Source organism: Hordeum vulgare, chromosome 2H (genome assembly GCF_904849725.1).
Source record: "Hordeum vulgare subsp. vulgare chromosome 2H, MorexV3_pseudomolecules_assembly, whole genome shotgun sequence".
Lineage (NCBI taxonomy): Eukaryota > Viridiplantae > Streptophyta > Magnoliopsida > Poales > Poaceae > Hordeum > Hordeum vulgare.
The window spans coordinates 16,850,237-16,870,617 of NC_058519.1; the positions used below are offsets into that span (position 1 = coordinate 16,850,237).

A 20,381-nucleotide genomic window follows, 5' to 3' on the forward strand; every position below is an offset into this window, starting at 1 on the left:
TTTTGCAAACCGCCTCAAGCAGAAGATGGCCGTGCTCTCGGCCATTGCAAGATGATCATCTACCAAATCAGCAGGTATTCCATAAGCCATAATCCGTATAGCTGCGGTCACCTTCTGCAATGTGCTATGACCCAACAAGCCCGTGCAACTCCTTCTTTGCACGAAGTAGTTGTCATGTTGACAAATTACCCCGCAAATATACTGGAACAAGTCCGTGCTCATCCGAAACCGCCGGCGAAAGTAACGCTCAGGAAATACCTGGGGTCTACCTGGAAGTCCAAATTAGTCCAACATAATGCGTTCATGGCCTTCTTGCCTTCGCCTACGAAGCACCTCACGCCGACACGAGAGCCTCCATGCCTGGGTCGTTTGTTTTGCTCCATGTCCATCATCATGAGCAGAGCTAGCTCCTCGTCTTCATCCCACTCTTCTTCTTCCTCCGATGATGAAACATTGCTCAATTCATCCTCAAACCGAACCATCTAGAAAAATAGATAGCACATCAAAATCTAAATAGCCAACTACCAAAACATTTCTATAGATATTTGAAACAAAAAATAAAAAAGGAAAAAAAATAGAAAAACGAAGAAATTACCTTGCAAGCAAACCGTCGAACACCTTGCGGGCGGCGGCGTCATTTGCGCCGGCGAGGGCGTCGAGGACACGGCGGCTGTCGGGGACGTGGGGAGGGGGGCGGTGAGGACTTTGGGCAAGCGGACGCGGCCGCACGCCGCTCCTCCTGCCGCCGCGGTGAGGTCGTCGGCTACCGCACGAGCTTGGCGCCGTGTGAGCTCGTCGTTGCCGGTCGAGGCGGGGTGGAGGTCTTGGAGGCGGGGCGGAGGTCCAGGAGGCGTGCTGGAGGTTAGGGAGGCGGAGGGAGAGTCGCCGGCGCAGAGAATCGGCCGCCCCGCGCCGGGCGGCGGGGCCTCGATGCGGCGGACGGGCGTCTCGATGCGGCGGCGTCTGTGCTCGCTGGTGGCCGGAGGAGGGAGGCGGGGGTCAGGGAGGGGTCGGGGACGTCGTGGATGGAGCGCCGATGGCCGGAGGGGGCGGCGGCGGCGGCGGGGTCGTGGAGGCGGCGGCGGCGGAAGTTTCCATTCGGGCAGTTGGCTACTCCCGCACTGATTTTGGGTCGGATGGGTATTTGCCCCAAAGACCCAAATATGCCAATTCTGAACTAAATTTTGGGTAGTGACCCAAAAAAAATTGTGTGGGGACCAGTTTTGAGTATGCTCTTGGAGCTGGTTTTTTACCCCCAGTATCCAGAAAAACAGTTTTTAGGTATTGAAAGCAAATATGGGTATGCTCTTGGAGATGCTATAATGAAATCTTCAAAAGTACTTATATTTAGGAACTAAGGGCGTCAAAAACTTAGAGTTCCAAACATTACTCACATGTGGCCCCAGTGAGCTGACAATGGTGGTCATGGGCTCATGGTCGTCTCATGGAGGATGGAGCAGGGCTTCCAGATCCGCCAAACGGGTGGCTTCCACAGTGCACCACCGAGTGGCTCGGCGGAGGGCGTGACCACCTCCGGCCGGCAGCGGCGGCCGGCGTCCGCACCGCACCACCGCGCGCCAGGTCCACGCTCCCTCCCTTCTTCCATCTCCTTCACTTTTCTGCTACGGGGACCATGCTCTCTCTCACTCACTTCTCTCTGCACGCTGACAGGCTGCGCCTCAGGCGATACGGACAGCTGACTGACTGACTGCCTGCCAACCCTATCCCGAACCTCCGCGCATGGCATCCGGCCTCCTCCTCCCGGCGCCGGCGGCTCCCCCGCGCGTCTCGCAGCGCCGGAGGAGCGCCGCCCGCCTCGCCTGCGCGGCCGCCCAGCACGCGCCCGGGCTCCCCTCGACGGGGCCACGCCCACGCGGCTCCCGCCCTCCTCCGCACTACCGGGCTACCGGCGTGGGGGCTGGGGCTCTCTCCTCCTGCCTTGGTAAGGAAGGATCGCTGGCTCACTTGCACTGCTGCTTTGCTCCGCCTGCTGACCGTATCCTAATCTCATCCATCCATCCATCCATAGCTCTGTTTTAGTTGCTCATCAAGGTTGATCCTAGTTTACCCTGTACGTACCTGCCCATAGCTGATTCATTCAGTACCTACCTACATCACTGGTTGCTGCTGCCCTTGACATGCTCGCTGAAATGCCCAAACAAAATATGTCGCATTGTGCGTCGACATTATCCTTAATGTACGCGGCGGAATGCACTAGAAATATGTATAATTTCAGTTGCGGTCGTAGCAACACCAAGGAGGCCAGGAATGTATTACTTTCGTCTCAGTTCGTGCTCTCTCATGCCCACTCCACATCTTTGGGGATTTCACATCATCTGCCACCCTACCCATGTTTTTGGGAAGCATCGTATCCGTATGATGGGCGCACTTACCCAGATGCACACCAACTTCTAAATGCCATGCACTTGCATTCAATATTTTCATGGCGAAGGAGTCTGGTGGAACACCACCTAAAAGCGCCTTTATTGCATTCTGCCAGAATAAATACCTTTTCAATATATTAGGTCTCTTGTTCAGCTTTGGTGAGGCAAACATATCTTTAGTTACATGTTTTCATTTTAACAGTAGGATGTAGGTTGTTGTCATGGTTGAAGCCAATAAGGTATGATGTTAGAGTGCAAACATCTAACATAGACCTTGGAGCTGGGAACTATGAAGGAGATGAAGCAGGTGGCCGTAGGGAACAGTTGGATAGTTCTGGTACCAAAAGTTCAAATGAACCGTGAGTTCTCGCCCCTCAACTGGTTTTCATCCAGCTTTGCTCCTGTCCTGATCCATATAGCACTGAGCTCATATCATTGACAATGCGTGGCAGAGCAAAACCAGTTTCGGGATCTCGTTACATGCAAGCTGTTGCTGCCGTGCTACTTCTGTGCGCCCTGGCATCTGCTTTTATCGTTTTCTTTAAAGGACAGCCATCTGCAGTTGTAGCTGCACTAGCAAAGTCAGGTTTCACGGCAGCATTTACACTGATTTTTGTATCCGAGATTGGGGATAAGGTATATAAACCATTTCAGTTCACCCTTTTCTCTTCTTATTCCTTATGCGTACATTGATTTTGGCCTGTCCCTTATCCTCCTTTAGTTAGGGGTTTTCACTTTTTCTAAAAAGACAACTTTGTGCTTCAGTAACCTTGTGGTGTAAGGAAGATCTTCACGACACAATTGGAGTTACTGATTTCACTAAACAAACTGAAGTTTTGTTTCATTCAGAAGTCTAGGTTTCACCTACACTGTTGTTGTCAACCCCTTCTAGAGGTTTTATTAATTCTCACACTCCATCACTAAAGTTCAGAATTGACCTTATTTGGATGTTGCCAACCCCTCTGTAGAGTGATTGATACATGATGAGCCATTGGCGTGTAATGTATTGTCTGAAATGTAGCCATAGCAGAATTAAGCTTCATCTACAATGCTGATTGTGGGATTATGCTATTTTGAGAATTAGAGAACATGATTGCCGGTTCTGTAAGATTGGGGTTATATTGCATTGACTGTGAATTATTGTGATGTAATTTAGACCATCAGTTGTAGCTATATGTTCATGTAAAATGTTCTCTGCATTTGGACCTCTCTTCAGCCAACATCCTATGCTTTATTTTGATGCTTATTTGATATTTGTAACACATTCAAGTAAACCAAGAAAAAATTGACCAGGCTGACCCTTTTTGTTATTGCAGACATTTTTCATTGCTGCACTACTCGCGATGCAGTATCAAAAGGCATTGGTATGTTGTGGACCTTGACATTTTATATCTGCCTACAGTATTGCCTAGTTATTCCAATTCTGCTCTTACCTGGTTTTTTCTTTCCTGCTGGTCTCATCTTCATTGAGAGAATAGTGTATTTAATTTATTATGTCATTTTGTGTATGCGAAAGACAGATATAACCTTTAACTGGATTCTGTTGAGGAGCCTAATGCTCAGTGCTCTTACATGTTGTGTGGAAAGTTGAGCAGAGAACAACCCCTTGTAAACATAAGACATATGTTGTACCCGAGAGCAGAAAGACTGTTGGAAAGTTGAGCAGAGAACAACCGCTTGTAAACATAATACATATGTTGTACCCAAGAGCAGAAAGACTGTTTTTGTAGCTAGAGTTCAAGATATCAATGATAGTGATACATATTTGTCACCTGCTGATGATAGAATTGCCTTCAGTTTTGTTGTTTGTAGAGAAATATGTAGTTCCTTAGCTAACTATTTTAATGGTGAATTAATGATACTGTCGTGTGCATGCTATGAGCAGGTTTTACTTGGGTCAATGGCTGCTCTTTCCCTGATGACTATCGTGAGTGTCGTGATTGGACGGATCTTTCAGTCTGTACCAGCACAATTTCAAACAAGTTAGTAAAGCTGCAGACCTTAACTAGGTCAATTAGTTTGTGCTTTAAATTAAATTTTCAGTGCTTCCTCTGTTACTGTCTATAAAGTACTTTGTAACACATATTTGTTATTCTTTGCGCTAAGACATGTGTGCAAACATGTTTTTTCTGCAGCACTGCCCATAGGAGAATATGCAGCGGTTGCGCTACTTGCATTTTTCGGTTTCAAATCAATTAAAGATGCATGGGCACTTCCAGATAAAGTAAATGGGAATCTTGAAAAAAACTCTGAATCTGGTGAACTGGCTGAAGCTGAGGAGCTTGTTAAGGAAAAGGTTGTGCTTTCCAGATATTTTTACTATTTCAAGAGATTTTTATTTTGACGTTTTGGACATGATCTTGCTCCCCAATATCCAACTTTGCCCGTTACTTTTCATACGAATAAGTTAGTGAAACATTGCAACATTGTAGTATTGTGAAAATGTTTTCCATGACAACTCTTATGATACTATTTTCACATGCCCATCTTAAAATATTTATTATGCATTGCAAAGCAAATTTAAAGAGGTTTGACTTTGTCTACACATTCTCTAAAACATCACCTATTTTCAAAAGGATGTAGCATAATGTTTTGCTTTACTTCAAGTCACAGCCTCTAGCTGCGTGCATTGTCCAAGCAAACATTTGTATCTTCAGAACGTGATGCTTTTGGGCATCTATCGAGTTGTGTTCGAGTCAAACGTGAAGCTAATGGAAGTTCCCTGCCATCGTTTGCTTACTGGTGGTTGTTTTACTCTTCAGGCTTCACTGAAACTCACAAGTCCTCTTGCGATTCTCTGGAAATCGTTCAGTCTTGTTTTCTTTGCGGTAAGTTGCTTCTGATGTTCATAAACATTATCCGTCAAACAATCATTGGCATAGAAACTTGATGCCCAAATATTGTCAATTCATTAACAAGTGGTTTATCGCTTGCCAAACTTTGTGTACATGCAGGAGTGGGGGGATCGCTCTATGCTGGCTACAATTGCTTTGGGTGCCGCACAGGTCTGCTTGAATACGTAGTAACATCACTTGATTGTTGATTTGGTTTAGCTTTTGCATAAGCATAAACCAGACTCTTACTTTTGCAGTCTCCCTGGGGCGTTGCTAGTGGGGCCATAGCTGGACACCTGATTGCAACCTTGCTTGCGATCATCGGGGGAGCATTCCTAGCCAACTACCTATCCGAGAAGCTGGTATGATAACTATAATGCATGTGCTCAATCTTCCACGAGCGTAAATTGCACACAACTCCAAAGAGTGTATCGCTAGTTCTAGCGGCTTCCTGTTTTGATTTAATCATGACGGCTAGAACTTCATGGACAGTTCTGGCTGCTTCCTGTTTCGATTTAATCATTTTGAGAGCTTTGGCAGTTCGTATGACTAACAAGAAAATGCGTTTCTCACCAGGTTGGCCTGCTGGGAGGAGTACTGTTTCTGTTATTTGCCGCCGCGACGCTTTTCGGCGTGTTCTGATATATCTGAAGAATCCGTAAGTTTTCTGCTGTGCAGTGTGGTAGTCCATCCTAAAGTTTGAGGGAGGGCAGACCCCACTCTAATGTTTTTTTAGTTGTGCAAAATTTTACTGTATGTAACTAGGCGTTCATATACCCTTCGGAAGATCTCGATGTGTATAATTTGAGTCATGTTTGATGAGCGATGCATGTGTCTTAGGGTGTCTGGATTCCTATTTGCTGTGTTGGACACTAAACACTTACCTCAATAGAACTGTCCATAAGCTGTCGTCCTTTGTATGCTCGAGAGACCTGTGCCTGTAAACTCGCAGTAAACTTGCAATAAAGAGAGGCCGTTCTTGTTCTTGTTATAGATGAGAGTTGGATTTTTTTCACCTATATAGTTATTGAATTTGATTGCACTTCTTCATTCCTGCTTGCTATTGTAAGGACGTAAGCATTGCGCGCGTAAACTTTTTTACCTTTCATTTTTCTGACCATATTTCTCTCTTGACATTTGTGACATTTGGTTCGGCCCTAGATGAAAAGGTACTCCCTCCGTCCCGAATTACTTGTTGTAGGAATGAAGTTATCTAGACGTGATTTAGTTCTAGATGTATTTAGTTTTACTATAAGTAATTCTGGACGGAGGGAATACTAGTTTTAAAGGAACCAAAATTCCTCCGAGCATCTTACTGCATCTTTCTCATCTCTGGTCATCGTAGGGGGAAAGGAACTCGGTAACTTGAGTGACCACAATATGATGTAGAAGATGCTTTTTTACGGGACGGTTACGTGGTCTGTTCGGATGCCGCCGCGTCGATCCACAAATAAAAAACCCCAATAGGTGAATTTGACAATGATTCTGACAAATGAGATCAAATTGAAACAATAAAACATAGTTCGCAATCATTCAAATTACAATAATTATTCAAATTACCGAAGCAAACTAAATAATTCAATTCAAAACATATCCCAAATAAAAATCACACATGAATTAAATGAAAATGAATGAAAAAATGGAATGTGTTACTGCCCAGCCCTTTGACAATGATGCTTAATGAGATCCTCCTAAAGCTGAAACTGGGTGTTTGTATTTTCAATCTCCTTGTAGGTCTGGAAAAAAGCTCTAATGCGGTTAGAGTCTCTAACTGGTTGGACACGGCTACCCACATTATCGTAGAAGAACTCCAAGTTCATGTCCCTCTCATCTTCGATAATCATATTGTGAAGAATAACACAACATGTCATGATGTTTTTCAAGGATCGCTTGTCTCAAAAACGAGCAGGACCCCCGAATGTTCTTTCAATGTCTTTTCGAGCTGCCTCTTGTGCCCTTGCGAATTCACGTTGTTTTCTGATTTTGGGGTCTTTGATGCTCTTGACAAATGTGCATCAAGGAGGGTATATACCATCTGCAAGATAGTATCTCTTTGTGTATTCATGCCCATTGATAGTGTAGTTGCAAGAAGGAGCATCACCACTAGCAAACAAATGAGACCGTTGCAACACATTGATATTATTGAGAGTATCCAGCATACCAAAAAAGCGATGCCAAATCCATACAACCTCAGATGCTACAGCCTCTAGCACAATTGTTGCATCACGAGACTTGCCACAATACATACCTTGTCATGCCTTTGGGCAATTTTTTCAAGTCCAATGCATACAGTCTATGCTTCCTAGCATGCCAATCCAATACCTCTTCTATCATTAGATGCCATCAATTTTTTTGTGTCTTCCTCGTTGGGTGCCCGAAGATATTCAGGACCAAAGACACGGATGATCACTTTGGCAAACCTACGCACTGACTCAATTGTAGTATCTTCATCAATGCGAAGGTACTCATCGGCATAGTCAGCCGGAATGCCTTATGCAATTACCCGCATAGCTGCCGATATATTTTGATATGCACTAAATCCCTTCAAGCCCGCGACATTTCTTCTTTGAGTAAAATACCGAGAATTAGCCTCGCAAGCTTGAACAATTTTCACAAAGAGGGATCGGCGCTATCGATACTTTCTCCGGAAGAGATGCGGTGGATATGTTGGATTGTCCGTGAAGTAGTCTTGCATTAGCATCTCGTTCCCGAGATGGCGATTTCGGGGAATGCAAAGACGTCCGACGGTCGATCTTCGCTGCATCTTTCGATTCCCGTCTTCGTGCTCCTTCACAGCAAAGGCCATCATCAACGTGTGCTGGTGATAGTTGACAAGCAGCGTCCCAACATCCGAGTCGTACGGATCGGACGATCGTCGAGCAAAAACTTCTCGCACGGGCTCAATTCCATCTAAATTCACAAATATGCGCGTCGCGTTAACCAACTATGCATACCGCTTGGCACAAGCACAAGTACAAACTCACCAGCTGCTCGGGGGCGGTGGCTCTCTGGCGGTGACTCTCCGACGGTGGATCGGCGAATCAGGGGAGCCGGTGCAACGACTTGGTGGAAGAGGGTAGGGGCATCCCCGCGGCGCGATTTCGCCCGTAGATTTGGCCGGAATCACCGGCGGCGGACGGGCGAAACCAATGGCGGAAGGGGGTGGGGAAAGGGTGCGGGCTGAAATGTCCCTCCCGCCAACCGCTTTCCTAGGATACGGGGAACCGTAGGGGCGAGACGGAAACCTACATTTTCATGGGTTGGAGATGTGATTTTGCCGCGTCCCTCAAAAATACTTACGGATCGGATGCATTTGCGGGGTCGGGCAGCATTTTCCGCGTCAACCCGTATTTTGACGGTTATTTTGCGGATCACGGCTTTATACAAGGTTTGGTAGAGATGCTCTGAGTGCCCTTGGAAACAAAGAGAAGGGTGATCAACCTGGCGTACGTGGGTAGGGACAAGATACGAGTCATCGTCGTCGGTTGTCCCTCCCCTGCACACGCCCAGATTTCACACATCCTCCTCCTACCTACATACTTCATCCGTACTAATCTTGAGACACTTATTTTAAGACGAAAGTCCATAATTATTAGTCTAGAAACCGATACTGACAATCTAGAAACCGATACTGACAAAGTTGTCAGTGCTGCTTACATGCGCGGCCGATCTACCACCACCGACGCCGCGCCGATCTCGCTGCCAAGATCCAACACAACCTGAAACCATCAGAAAGTGTGATGCCTTTCAGTGAGTTGTTGGGTGACCCAAAGGGATCAAGGTAATACAACTACCTGCCACATGCGCTAGCTGGTTCCCGCCAGCGGCTGCATGATTTCGATTCGATCAGATCGACAGCCGCTCATGATTTGATCACACGGTCCCAATCCCAACCAATCTACTCTACGCTGCTGCATGCTGATCAAATGTTCCCTGCACTTTCCTGCCCCGTCATCACTAGTGCGCTCGGAAGTGTGAAGATCGAACGACACACTAGTGGAAAACGGGCCTTTGGGCTGGACCATTTAGTCCCGGCCTGCCTCTGGGTCGGGACTAAAGGCCCGGCCACGTCGTCCCAATTCTCAATGCCTCCCTCGAGGCTTTAGCCCCGGCCTGTAAGGAGCCTTTAGTCCCGGTTCGTGTCCCAAACCTGGACTAAAGGACTACGCGGCGGGCAGTGGTGGTGGCAACCGTTCGTATCCCCCTTTAGTCCCGGTTGGTGGCTCAACCCGGGACTAAAGGACTAACACGTGGCCTGCCGTAGTGATGGCGACCGTTGGTATACCTCTTTAGTCCCGGTTGGTGGCTCAACCCGGGACTAAAGGCCTAACACATGGCATGCCGTAGTGGTGGCAACCGTTTGGTATACCTCTTTAGTCCCGGTTGGTGGCTCAACCCGGGACTAAAGGCCTAACACATGGCATGCCGTAGTGGTGGCAACCGTTTGGTATACCTCTTTAGTCCCGGTTGGTGGCTCAACCCGGGACTAAAGGCCCAAACGGTTTGCATCCCGGGTCGTTTCGGGCGATGAAAAGCACGAACCGAAGCATACAGTCGTCATTTCTCTGTTCTTCTTCTCTCTCGCGTCGCCCTCTCTGTTCTTCTCCTCTGTTCTTCTTCTTCCCTTCTCTTCTTCCACCATGCCAACTAGCTTTCGTAAGGTGCTCGCACATGGCACGACGATGCTCGATGTCGTGTACACGAACCTGAGCAACGAGGTGCCGATCAACGCGGTGTTGCCGTCATCCAGCTATGCTTCCAACGCCATGTCTTGATCTTCCAATGGGCGAGGTAAGTTTTCAGGCTTTCTTTGATCCAAGATAATGACATTGTAAGTTTATTTGTTTCAATCATAGTTGGTTCCCTTCAAATAGTTGTAGTGAAACAATTTTGATTAGTTGAAGGGGAGCACAATCTAATTGGAATAGTGTTCCATAATCTGAAAAATCGTATTAGAATCAACTAGTGTTTAATATGTTCCATTGGAATCATAGTTGGTTCCCTTCAAATAGTTGTAGTGAAACAATTTTGATTAGTTGAAGGGGAGCACAATCTAATTGGAATAGTGTTCCATAATCTGAAAAATCGTATTAGAATCAACTAGTGTTTAATATGTTCCATTGGAATCATAGTTGGTTCCCTTCAAATAGTTGTAGTGAAACAATTTTGATTAGTTGAAGGGGAGCACAATCTCATTGGAATAGTGTTCCATAATCTGAAAAATCGTATTAGAATCAACTAGTGTTTAATATGTTCCATTGGAATCATAGTTGGTTCCCTTCAAATAGTTGTAGTGAAACAATTTTGATTAGTTGAAGGAAACACAATCTGATTGGAATAGTGTTCCATAATCTGAAAAATTTGATTGGTTCAATATGTTCCATTGAAATCATAGTTGTAGTGATACAATTTTATGCGGTGTTCTTTGATCCAAGGTTATGAAAATTGAATATAGCTAGTGATCTCTCTAGGCTCCATTGGATAGCAATATGATATGTCATAGTCATGAAAATTGCATATAGCTAGTGATCTCTCTAGGTTCCATTGGATAGCTATAGTGATCTCTCTAGGTTCCATTGCATATGTTCTATTTGAATCCTAAAGATAAGTTTCTCTTTAGTTGTAGTGAAACATGTTTCCTTATTGCAGCAGTATGTAACATTTGTTCCATTTTAATTTGTTTCTGTTGCAGGAGTGACAAGCATTGTCCAGAACTCATGGAGTTCCTTCGCAGCGGCATCACTTTTGCTTCCGTTGACATAAGGAACGACAAGCTGAAGATGAGGCACAACTTCGGTATTGAGATACCAGTTGGTTGCCTCGTTGATCTCCAAACGATATTCAGGCTTCGACATGACAGGACTTCGATGGCTCATATGGCAGTTGCCTTGATCGACGAGTCACATGGTGATAAGAAGACCAGTTTCCCAAAGTCTCAGCACAGACTTTGGGAGAAGGCCCCACTTGATGATATCAACATTGAGTATGCAGCAAAAGATGCATACGTTTCATACGAGTTGTACCGCAAGATTCGAGTCGTCAACTATGGCCAGCGTCACCTCGAGGAATGTGGACATTCTGATTCAGATGATTCAGACGAGTAGTGTTCTTAACGTCGAACACTTGTATATATATCTATGGTAGCTATTATTATGTATTGTTTGGACTAGTATCATGTACTTCTTGGACCAATTTATATATGTCTAGTTTCTGTTTGTGCCATTATAGTTTCCAAATTTGAATGGTTTAGCCCTTTCTAACTTCATTTGCTACTTTTGAATGGTTTAGCCCTTTCTAACTTCATGATATCATGCATTTCGACCACATATATATACAAAAAGTCTTCAGTTCAAATAAGTTCAAAAAATGAAATCCCTTTTGTAACAGATCTGTTTTTGATTAAAACAATCATTTAAAAATGAAAGACCATTAGTCCCACGTGGCGTGCAGCGGAACCACGTGGCGTGCGGCGAAACCACTTTTGTTGTGGGGGTCAACTAGCTCAAAAAAAATAAGTAAATGCACGAAATATACCAATTGAAGTCAGAAATTGTTGAAATTTTGTGATGTGCCTTTGAATGGTGCATTTTGAACACACAAAAAGTATGGAGTTCAAATAAGTTCAAAAAAATGAAATCCCTTTGTAAGAGATGAGTTCTTGTTCGAAACCCCGCTACTTCGAGAGAGATTGTCAGTTTTGTACAGGAACTGCATCCAGTTTTTGTCGTAGCCTTCTCAACTTTTTAACACATGCTATGTGGGTGAAATGATGAAAGCATGCCAACTTTCAACATTTTCAGAGTTCATTTGTAGTGCTTTTCAATTTCAGGGTCAACTAGCTCAAAAAAATAAGTTAATGCACGAAATATACCAATTGAAGTCGGAAATTGTTGAAATTTTGTGATGTGCCTTTGAATGTTGCATTTTGAACACACAAAAAGTATGGAGTTCAAATAAGTTTTCAAAAATGAAATCCCTTTGTAAGAGATAAGTTCTCGTTCGAAACCCTGCTACTTCGAGAGAGATTGTCCGTTTTGTACACGAACTGCATCCAGTTTTTGTCGTAGCCCTCTCAACTTTTTAACACATGCTATGTGGGTGAAATGATGATAGCATGCCAACTTTCAACATTTTCAGAGTTCATTTGTAGTGCTTTTCAATTTCAGGGTCAACTAGCTCAAAAATAAATAAGTAAATGCACGAAATATACCAATTGAAGTCAGAAATTGTTCAAAATTTGTGATGTGCCTTTGAATGGTGCATTTTGAACACACAAAAAGTATGGAGTTCAAATAAGTTCAAAAAAATGAAATCCCTTTGTAAAAGATGAGTTCTCGTTCGAAACCCTGCTACTTCGAGAGAGATTGTCAGTTTTGTACAGGAACTGCATCCAGTTTTTGGATAGTCAAAATTATTAATTATGAAAATAAAAAATAGTTTTGCATTATTTATTCAATTTGAAACACTTTTCATTATCATAGTTTTGTCAAATTCTCAAATATGCAAAAAGAATGTTTAATAAACATAGTTTTTAATTGAAAATAACAAAATAGATAATAGTTTGGATAGTCAAAATTGTTAATTATGAAAATAAAAAATAGTTTTGCATTATTTATTCAATTTGAAACACTTTTCATTATCATAGTTTTGTCAAATTCTCAAATATGCAAAAAGAATTTTTAATAAACATAGTTTTTAATTGAAAATAACAAAATAAGTTAATAGTTTGGATAGTAAAAATTATTAATTATGAAAATAAAAATTAGTTTTGCTTTATTTATTCAATTTGAAACACTTTTCATTATCATACTTTTGTCAAATTCTCAAATATGCAAAAAGAATTTTTAATAAACATAGTTTTTAATTGAAAATAACAAAGTAGATAATAGTTTGGATAGTCAAAATTATTAATTATGAAAATAAAAAATAGTTTTGCATTATTTATTCAATTTGAAACACTTTTCATTATCATAGTTTTGTCAAATTCTCAAATATGCAAAAAGAATTTTTAATAAACATAGTTTTAAATTGAAAATAACAAAATAAGTTAATAGTTTGGATATTCAAAATTATTAATTATGAAAATAAAAAATAGTTTTGCATTATTTATTCAATTTGAAACACTTTTCATTATCATAGTTTTGTTAAATTCTCAAATATGCAAAAAGAATTTTTAATAAACATAGTTTTTAATTGAAAATAACAAAATAAGTTAATAGTTTGGATAGCCAAAATTATTAATTATGAAAATAGAAAAAAATTGAAACTATATGAGAAATCGTGGACAAAATTCGACCTGAATTCACTTTGAATTCAGATTGAACTTTATCCACAATTTCGAATATAGTCTCAATTTTCAGTAAGTTTAGGCACGTAAGCGTGTTTTAGAGAGGAGCTCGATGGAGAAGCTGCGACGGGCTTATAAACAATTGTTAGTCCCCCTCGCTGGGCAAGGTGGGACTAAATTTATCGTGCAACCGAGGAGGGGCTTTAGTCCCGGGTGGAGCCACGCCCCGGGACTAAAGACCCCCTTTAGTCCCAGGTGGAGCCACGCCCCGGGACTAAAGACACCCTGCTTCCCGCCTCTTGGTCTGCCCGAAAAGAGGCCTTTAGTCCCGGGGCGTGGCTCCACCCGGGACTAAAGGGGGTCTTTAGTCCCGGCTCGAGCCACGCACCGGGACTATAGATCCACCTATTTAAGCGGGACTTCGAAAATTTCCAACCCAATTCGTCCATTTCTCTTCTTCTTCCTCTCGTTCTCCTGCCTAGCGCGGCACAACGACGAACTAACCGACGCCGTCAGGCTGCCCGCCGTCCTGCTCGCCGCCGCCTGCCGTCCTCCTCGCCGTCGGCCGTCCTCCTCGCCGCCGCGCCGTCCTCCTCGCCGTCTCGTCGTCCTCCTAGCCGTCGCGTCGTCCTCCTAGCCGTTGCGCCGTCCTCCTCGCCACGCGCTGTCGACACCTCCGGCCGGTAAGCCCCCCGCCCCCTCCTCCCCAAGACTCCGGCCAGTATAGAAGAAAAGAAGAAAAAGGAGAAGAGAAGAAGAAAAAGGAGAAGAAAGGAAGAAAAAGGAGAAGAAAAGAAGAAAAAGGAGAAGAAAAAGAAAAAGTGTATATTGTATAGTGTATATGCTTAAGTGTATCGTGTATATAGTGTATAGTGTATAAGAAGAGGAGGAATTTTGCTATAGTGTATATAGTGTATAATGTATAAGAAAAGAAGAAAAGAAGAGGAGGAGAAGAGAAGAAAAGAAGAGGAGGAGAAGAAAAATGAAAATAAGAAGAGGAGGAATTTTGCTATTGTATAGTGTATATGCTTAAGTGTTAATAGTGTTTCTTAGTTTATTTTTAGCAAGAAAATTAATAGAACTAGTTTATTTTTTTAGTTCATTTTACGATGCCTATCCCGCATCCTCGTCGTCGACTCGGCGGAGGACACCTGCTTGATCAGAGGGGCCCTGTCCGGGAATGGGCTCCGCCCGGCTGGTATTGGGAGGTGCTACCTTCCGGGGGGGCGTAGGTTGGTGAGGAGCCAGCCCGTCGTTGACCCGATCCTTGTTTGGTGGCGGTCGTGTGGGCCAGTGAGGGTGTCGAGGCTTCCGGACACCGCGGAGGTGGTACGTCACCGTGTCAGCGAGGAGGATGAGCACGTCTGTCGCTACATGGTTGCATTGGAGGGCAGGTTCGAGCATACCTGGCAGGTTCTTCGGGGATCTCACTGGAGCTATGATCCTGTGATGGTTCCTTCTCTTTGGGTGTCCACCGCCCGCGCCGATACCCGTCGGGCGCTACGGTTCTAGATGTATTAGTGATGCTATATGTATGATAGTATTCGAGGAGTATTAGTGATAATATTCGACGATCTACGGACAAAAGTGATGATGTATTAGCTTATAATTGAATGCATGCTAATTTGAATACTACTTTATTTTACGATTTGGTTTTGCTTATTGAATGCTCCTACTTTGAATACTATGCAGAAATCTAGGATCCGTTTTTTGCACAACTATGGATCCACATATCAGGAACCTCGAAGAGGAAGAACTTCTCGAAGATATAATCAAAGACGGCCCCGACGTTGAACCAGTTGAATCTCCGTCGTCATATCTAAACCAGGACGTTGGAATGGAGGTCGAGCGACACGAAGATGAAGCCGATGGGGCAGGAGATAGGTCCAATGACGGAGAAGGTGATAGCTCCACTGATGGAGAAGCCGGTGAAGAGGAGAAGTCCGGCGAGGTATACATATGAAGTTCGACAATCACTTGTAATATGTGAATAATATTGGAGATAGCTCTATATTGTATACATATACATTCATTTGACGAATGTTTCTCCCTCTTAGGCCTCCACATCGAGCAAAACTACGAAACGAGGCCCGACTAGAAAGTTGGATGCACGGACGCATTACACATTTGAGGTGATATTTCCTACGGGCGAATCCAAGCTTCCTAAGAATGCTGCTGACACATTCAAGAAGCAATGAGGAGTTCTCGTTAGGGATCACGTCCCGATCAGCGTTCGGGAGTGGAACAAGCGCAAAGGGGCAGCCGATAGTGACTATGTGGCCGAAAGGTACAAAGATAATCTTTGGAATGATCTCATGTCACATTTCAACCTGCCAGAATGTGAGAATGAAGACGCCGCAGACAAACTGAGGGCCAAAGTCAAGCAGTGGACTCTAAAGAAGATGGCCGAACTGTTCCGTAGCTGGAAGAAGAAGCTATGGAAAAACTATCTGAAGACAAAGAAAGTGCCAGTATTCGAGGGGTATCTAGCCAAGCAGGCGAATTACTGGAAGGCATTTCAAGAGTACAAGGAGCCAGAAGATGCCCAGGCATTATCAGAAAAGAACAAGATAAATGCCGACAAGAAGAAATATCACCACAAGCTGGGGCTAGGGGGCTATGAGACTGCCATCCCAAAGTGGGATAAGAAAGAGCAAGATCTGCTAGATAAAGGCATCGTACCTGAACCACTCCGTGATGAGTGGGAATTGAGAGCAAGAAATTGGTTCCTTGCGCATGGTGGGTCGTACGACGAACAGACAGGGGACCTCATCTGCAATGACGGTCTTAGGATACCCAGGGAGAATTGAAAAAGGATAGTGAAAGAAATTAAGGAGGGACAAAGAAAGTTCACTGCATATAGAGATAAAGATTTGCTCACACTGGTCCTCGGCAATGACGAACATGGAGGACGAACGCGAGGCTTCGGTCCATCTTACCCGTGGTGGCTTGGGTTTGCCAGAGACCAAGACACTTACAGAAGCCGAGAGAGAGCAAAGAAGCGGCAGCAGGATGAGGAGAATGACAAGTTCAACCAGTTGCTTGCCAGGATTAACGAGCAACAGAAGCAGATTGATGAGCTTAGAGGAGTACCGCGCCAGGAAGATCCTGCACTTGATATTACCAGCGCCCCATCTAAGCGGAAAAGCAGCGTGGCTGAATCAGAGGCCCCGCCCGACGATGAACGAAGAATGATAGAGGGCGGTCCCGGCTACCCCGTGGATGGAATCAAGGAGTCAACATCATGTGAACTCCATCAGAAATTCAAGAACATGTCCATGAAGGTGGTCGTCGGACAAGCTTTACCTTCTGGCCCTGATGCACGCTGGCATGGCCGTGAGATTCCAGCTGGCTTTGCTAAAGTCGGGGTGGATGAAATCATGACGGGGTTTAATGATATGGAGCTCGACATAGCTGGACCCGAAGATGAGAGGACACTCGGAGAAGTACTGGGTGGAGTCATCCTATGGGACAAGAACTACATCAAGCTTCCAGGCTCGGCCCCAAGGACAACACCGCCTCCGAGTCGTCGCAGGTCACCTACACCTCCATTACCTCCAAGCCCTCCACATGACCTCGGCCAGCACAACACGAGTCCATCTCGATCACCGCCGCCGGACTTGGGTCGTCCGTCTCCGCCGCCGCCCGCACATGATACTAAGCGGAAGCGTGCCAGCAAGAACGCTCCGTCGATGATTTCTAAGCGACGGAGCTCCCCAAAGCGCAAACTGTCACCCCTCCCAAAGGTACCTCATGCTAATCTTCCTATCAGACCTTATGATCGTACCTCCGAGGAAAACGTCAGGATAACAAAGGAACAACATGAGGCGCAGATGAAAAAGAAGGAACCCGAGCCCCGCCCGAAATACACCGAGAAGCATATAGCATGGGCAAAAGAATTCATAACCCTTCCATCACAGTATGACTTACACCATAAGCCTGATGACTATACACGCACATTGCAGAAGGAAGTGAAAAAGAGCAGCTCACGTGCAAGTGCAAGTGGGAGCAAATCAAGTTCAACTACAAGCAAGAAAAAATCAGACGTTCCTCAGCTTGGACAACAGGCCAAACAGTCTATCCCACCCCTCAAGGTGTTAACCGAGAATGTTCCCCCTCCGGTGCAGGGGCAAGCTTTTGAAAGAGCAAAGGAGTTGGCGGATGAATGTGGTATCGCGGTTGAAGATTTGTTGGCTTCCCAAGACGACAGGATAACCAAGGCTGTGATAGCCCCTAAGCCACAGTTTGTCATGGGAGAGCCTTTGGTCAGCAAAGATAATCTTCCAAAAAATATGCGTTACTTGCATAGATGGTACTTAAGTGAATCAAAGAATGGGAGAACGATGATCGTGCTGAGTGTCCCACGGGAGTACTACGGCCGCTCCGAAGAAATCCATATCGACTTTGATGAACTCTTCCAGATGTACAATGGCGACGCCCTCGATAAATCGCTTATGAGTTGCTATTGTCTATAAGTTTTTCAATTCGTTGTCTACATATAACTTGTTTAGTTATTTCAATTCATTATCTATATATAACTTGTACTCTATTATGCAGAATGAAGATTCTGAAGTGTAAAAGTAAGAGCATCCTAAATATTGGGTTTATTGACCCAGATAAAATACATATAGCAACGCTAACTGACAAACCCAAGGAGACGGAGGAAAACCTTCTAAGGTTTCTAAGAGATCAAAATTTCTGTGACCACATACTGTTTCCATACAACTTCAGGTGAGGGTCTTTACTTTGTTGTGTCCATTCACTTATAAGTGTAATTGATAAGTTACTCACACACACACACACACACACATATATATATATATATATATATATATATATATATATATATATATATGTGCAGCTTCCATTGGATTCTGTTGGACATTCAAATTGATAAGGGAAGAGTTGATGCCTTCGACCCATTATCGAGACCCTTGGAACAGTTCCAAAGCATGCAGGACATGCTCCAAGGGTAATTTTAATCATTCTTGCGCTCTATCGGTCTCTTTCGATGATTTTCTGATATATCAATTAATGAAAAACTTAGCAAATCATTATCCTTGTCGGGCAGGGTTTGGAAGCGGTTCAAGTGCGTGACTCCCGGTAGCTTTCCTGAGAAGCTGACCTTTAGAGCGGCTCAGGTAAGTAGTAGTATGATATACTTCTATTAATTTTCAATACATTTATGATGCTAGATTATTATTTTGATTATATATATTCTATTCTCGTAAAGTGCGACCAGCAGCCACGGGAAACGCATCTATGCGGATACTATGTTTGCGAGACCATTCGCACGTTTACCTCTGAGTTCAAGGATCACATATTCGACGTAAGCAATGAACATTCACATCTCTATTTTTACCCGTCATTCTTTGTTATCATGATTGATATTCATATTCATCTCCTCTTCTTATATAGCACACGGCCATGAGGGCGAAGGTCCTACCACAGCAACGCGCGATTGCTGTTGCAGAGGAGCTTGCGGGATTTCTGAAGACGGAAGCTATAGAAGACAAAGGACGATTTAGTGTAGCTAAGGGCCATTACTGATGTTCGTCCATGTAATCGAATAGACGGGCTCTAGTCCCGATACTTCAGATCTCCATATAATTGTATATATATGATTGCTTGTAAGATAAGTTAATCTTATATATATATATGCATAATTATTTCTATTTAAATTATATGAAAACTAATTCCCGAACATCAAACGAGGCATCACGTTAATCTCCCGAACACCTAAACCCTAAAACCCTAAAACCCAAAAATAATTTCATTCAAAAAAAACCCAAAAATAAGCAAAATCTGAAACTGTTTAGTCCCGGTCCGTGTAACGAACCGGGACTAAAGGACCTGCCCCTGGGGCGCTACGAGGCGCCCACATGGAGCACCTTTAGTCCCGGCTTGTAAGAGGGCCGGGACGAAAAGGTTAGGCCTTTAGTCCCGCCCCTTTAGTCCCGGTTGGTGAACCGGGACTAAAGCCCCTTATGGGCCGGGGCTAAAGGCCCCGTCCCCACTAGTGACATCTTCTGTTTAAGGGATTGCCCAGCCTGAAATTACTCTGTGTTAGGAGGGGGGGGGGCATTGTAAGGCGGCCACGGCGGAGGCGGGCAGATTTACCATTTAAAAAATAAGTTTAACTCTGCGTCCATGACTTTTTTGGACTTTTTAATACGTTTATTGTAATGCATGTTCTTTTAAATTATTTTGCAATGACTTTTCCTTTTTATTTTATGTCCAAAACCGAACAAATTGTCTGCCATGTGGTGGCTAGTTGGCCGCATCTATGGACAGACGGCCTAAACCGGGTACGATGCCGATACAAATGAACGCAAAACAGATAAAACGACCGTTTGTTTGCAGTCACCCGTTGGAGTTGGCCTTACCTCAAAATGCTTCACGATTGCAGAACAAAAAGTATCCCCCCCACCCCATGACACCCATTGACCCTGCATTAGGCCTTGTACAATGCAAGGTGCTTAGAAAGATGCTTGGAAAAATAAATCAGACTTTTCTTAAGCATCGGTGTTTATTTGTATAGGATAGATGCTTAGTTAGGCGTCTCTCATGTAGAAATAGGCACTAGTTCTTTAAAAAACACGGTTTATTTTTCTAAGCACCTCCCTAAGCACCTAGCATTGTACAAGGCCTTAGATCCGCCCTGGAGCTTAGATTGTTCGGATGTTACTCCAATCCAATTCAACCCCTTCCCTTCAGATCGGAAGTGATTTTAGTTCAGCTCCTATGTCAAAAGTCATCCAGTTGGATTCTAACAGACCCTTGGGGGGTTTGCTTGAATAGAGGGACTATATATCCAACTGCTTCCAATGCCCAAGGATCTTATTCAACTTTTCTAGTTGTCCAAAGGGAATTGGA

General features: G+C 44.1%; 1 protein-coding gene across 1 annotated transcript; it reads left to right on the forward strand.

Annotated features, from left to right (window-relative positions):
* The first annotated feature begins 1,458 nt into the window (after nucleotides 1-1,458).
* On the forward strand, nucleotides 1,459-6,145 carry LOC123424484 (GDT1-like protein 2, chloroplastic). The gene is made up of 11 exons (XM_045108103.1): nucleotides 1,459-1,581; nucleotides 1,672-1,942; nucleotides 2,587-2,743; nucleotides 2,837-3,020; nucleotides 3,701-3,748; nucleotides 4,270-4,366; nucleotides 4,520-4,680; nucleotides 5,147-5,212; nucleotides 5,339-5,389; nucleotides 5,476-5,580; nucleotides 5,795-6,145. The coding sequence occupies exons 2-11, from the start codon at nucleotides 1,741-1,743 to the stop codon at nucleotides 5,858-5,860; spliced, it is 1,137 nt and encodes a 378-aa protein (XP_044964038.1). The 5' UTR covers nucleotides 1,459-1,581; nucleotides 1,672-1,740; the 3' UTR covers nucleotides 5,861-6,145.
* Nucleotides 6,146-20,381: the final 14,236 nt, after the last annotated feature.

Bases quoted from the DNA above. Each gene is read 5' to 3' on its own strand.
- LOC123424484 (XM_045108103.1), top strand. From the start codon at position 1,741: ATGGCATCCGGCCTCCTCCTCCCGGCGCCGGCGGCTCCCCCGCGCGTC. The intron at 3,749-4,269 runs GTATGTTGTGGA...TGCTATGAGCAG, and splicing joins TGCAGTATCAAAAGGCATTG to GTTTTACTTGGGTCAATGGC. The intron at 5,390-5,475 runs GTCTGCTTGAAT...TTACTTTTGCAG, and splicing joins TTGCTTTGGGTGCCGCACAG to TCTCCCTGGGGCGTTGCTAG.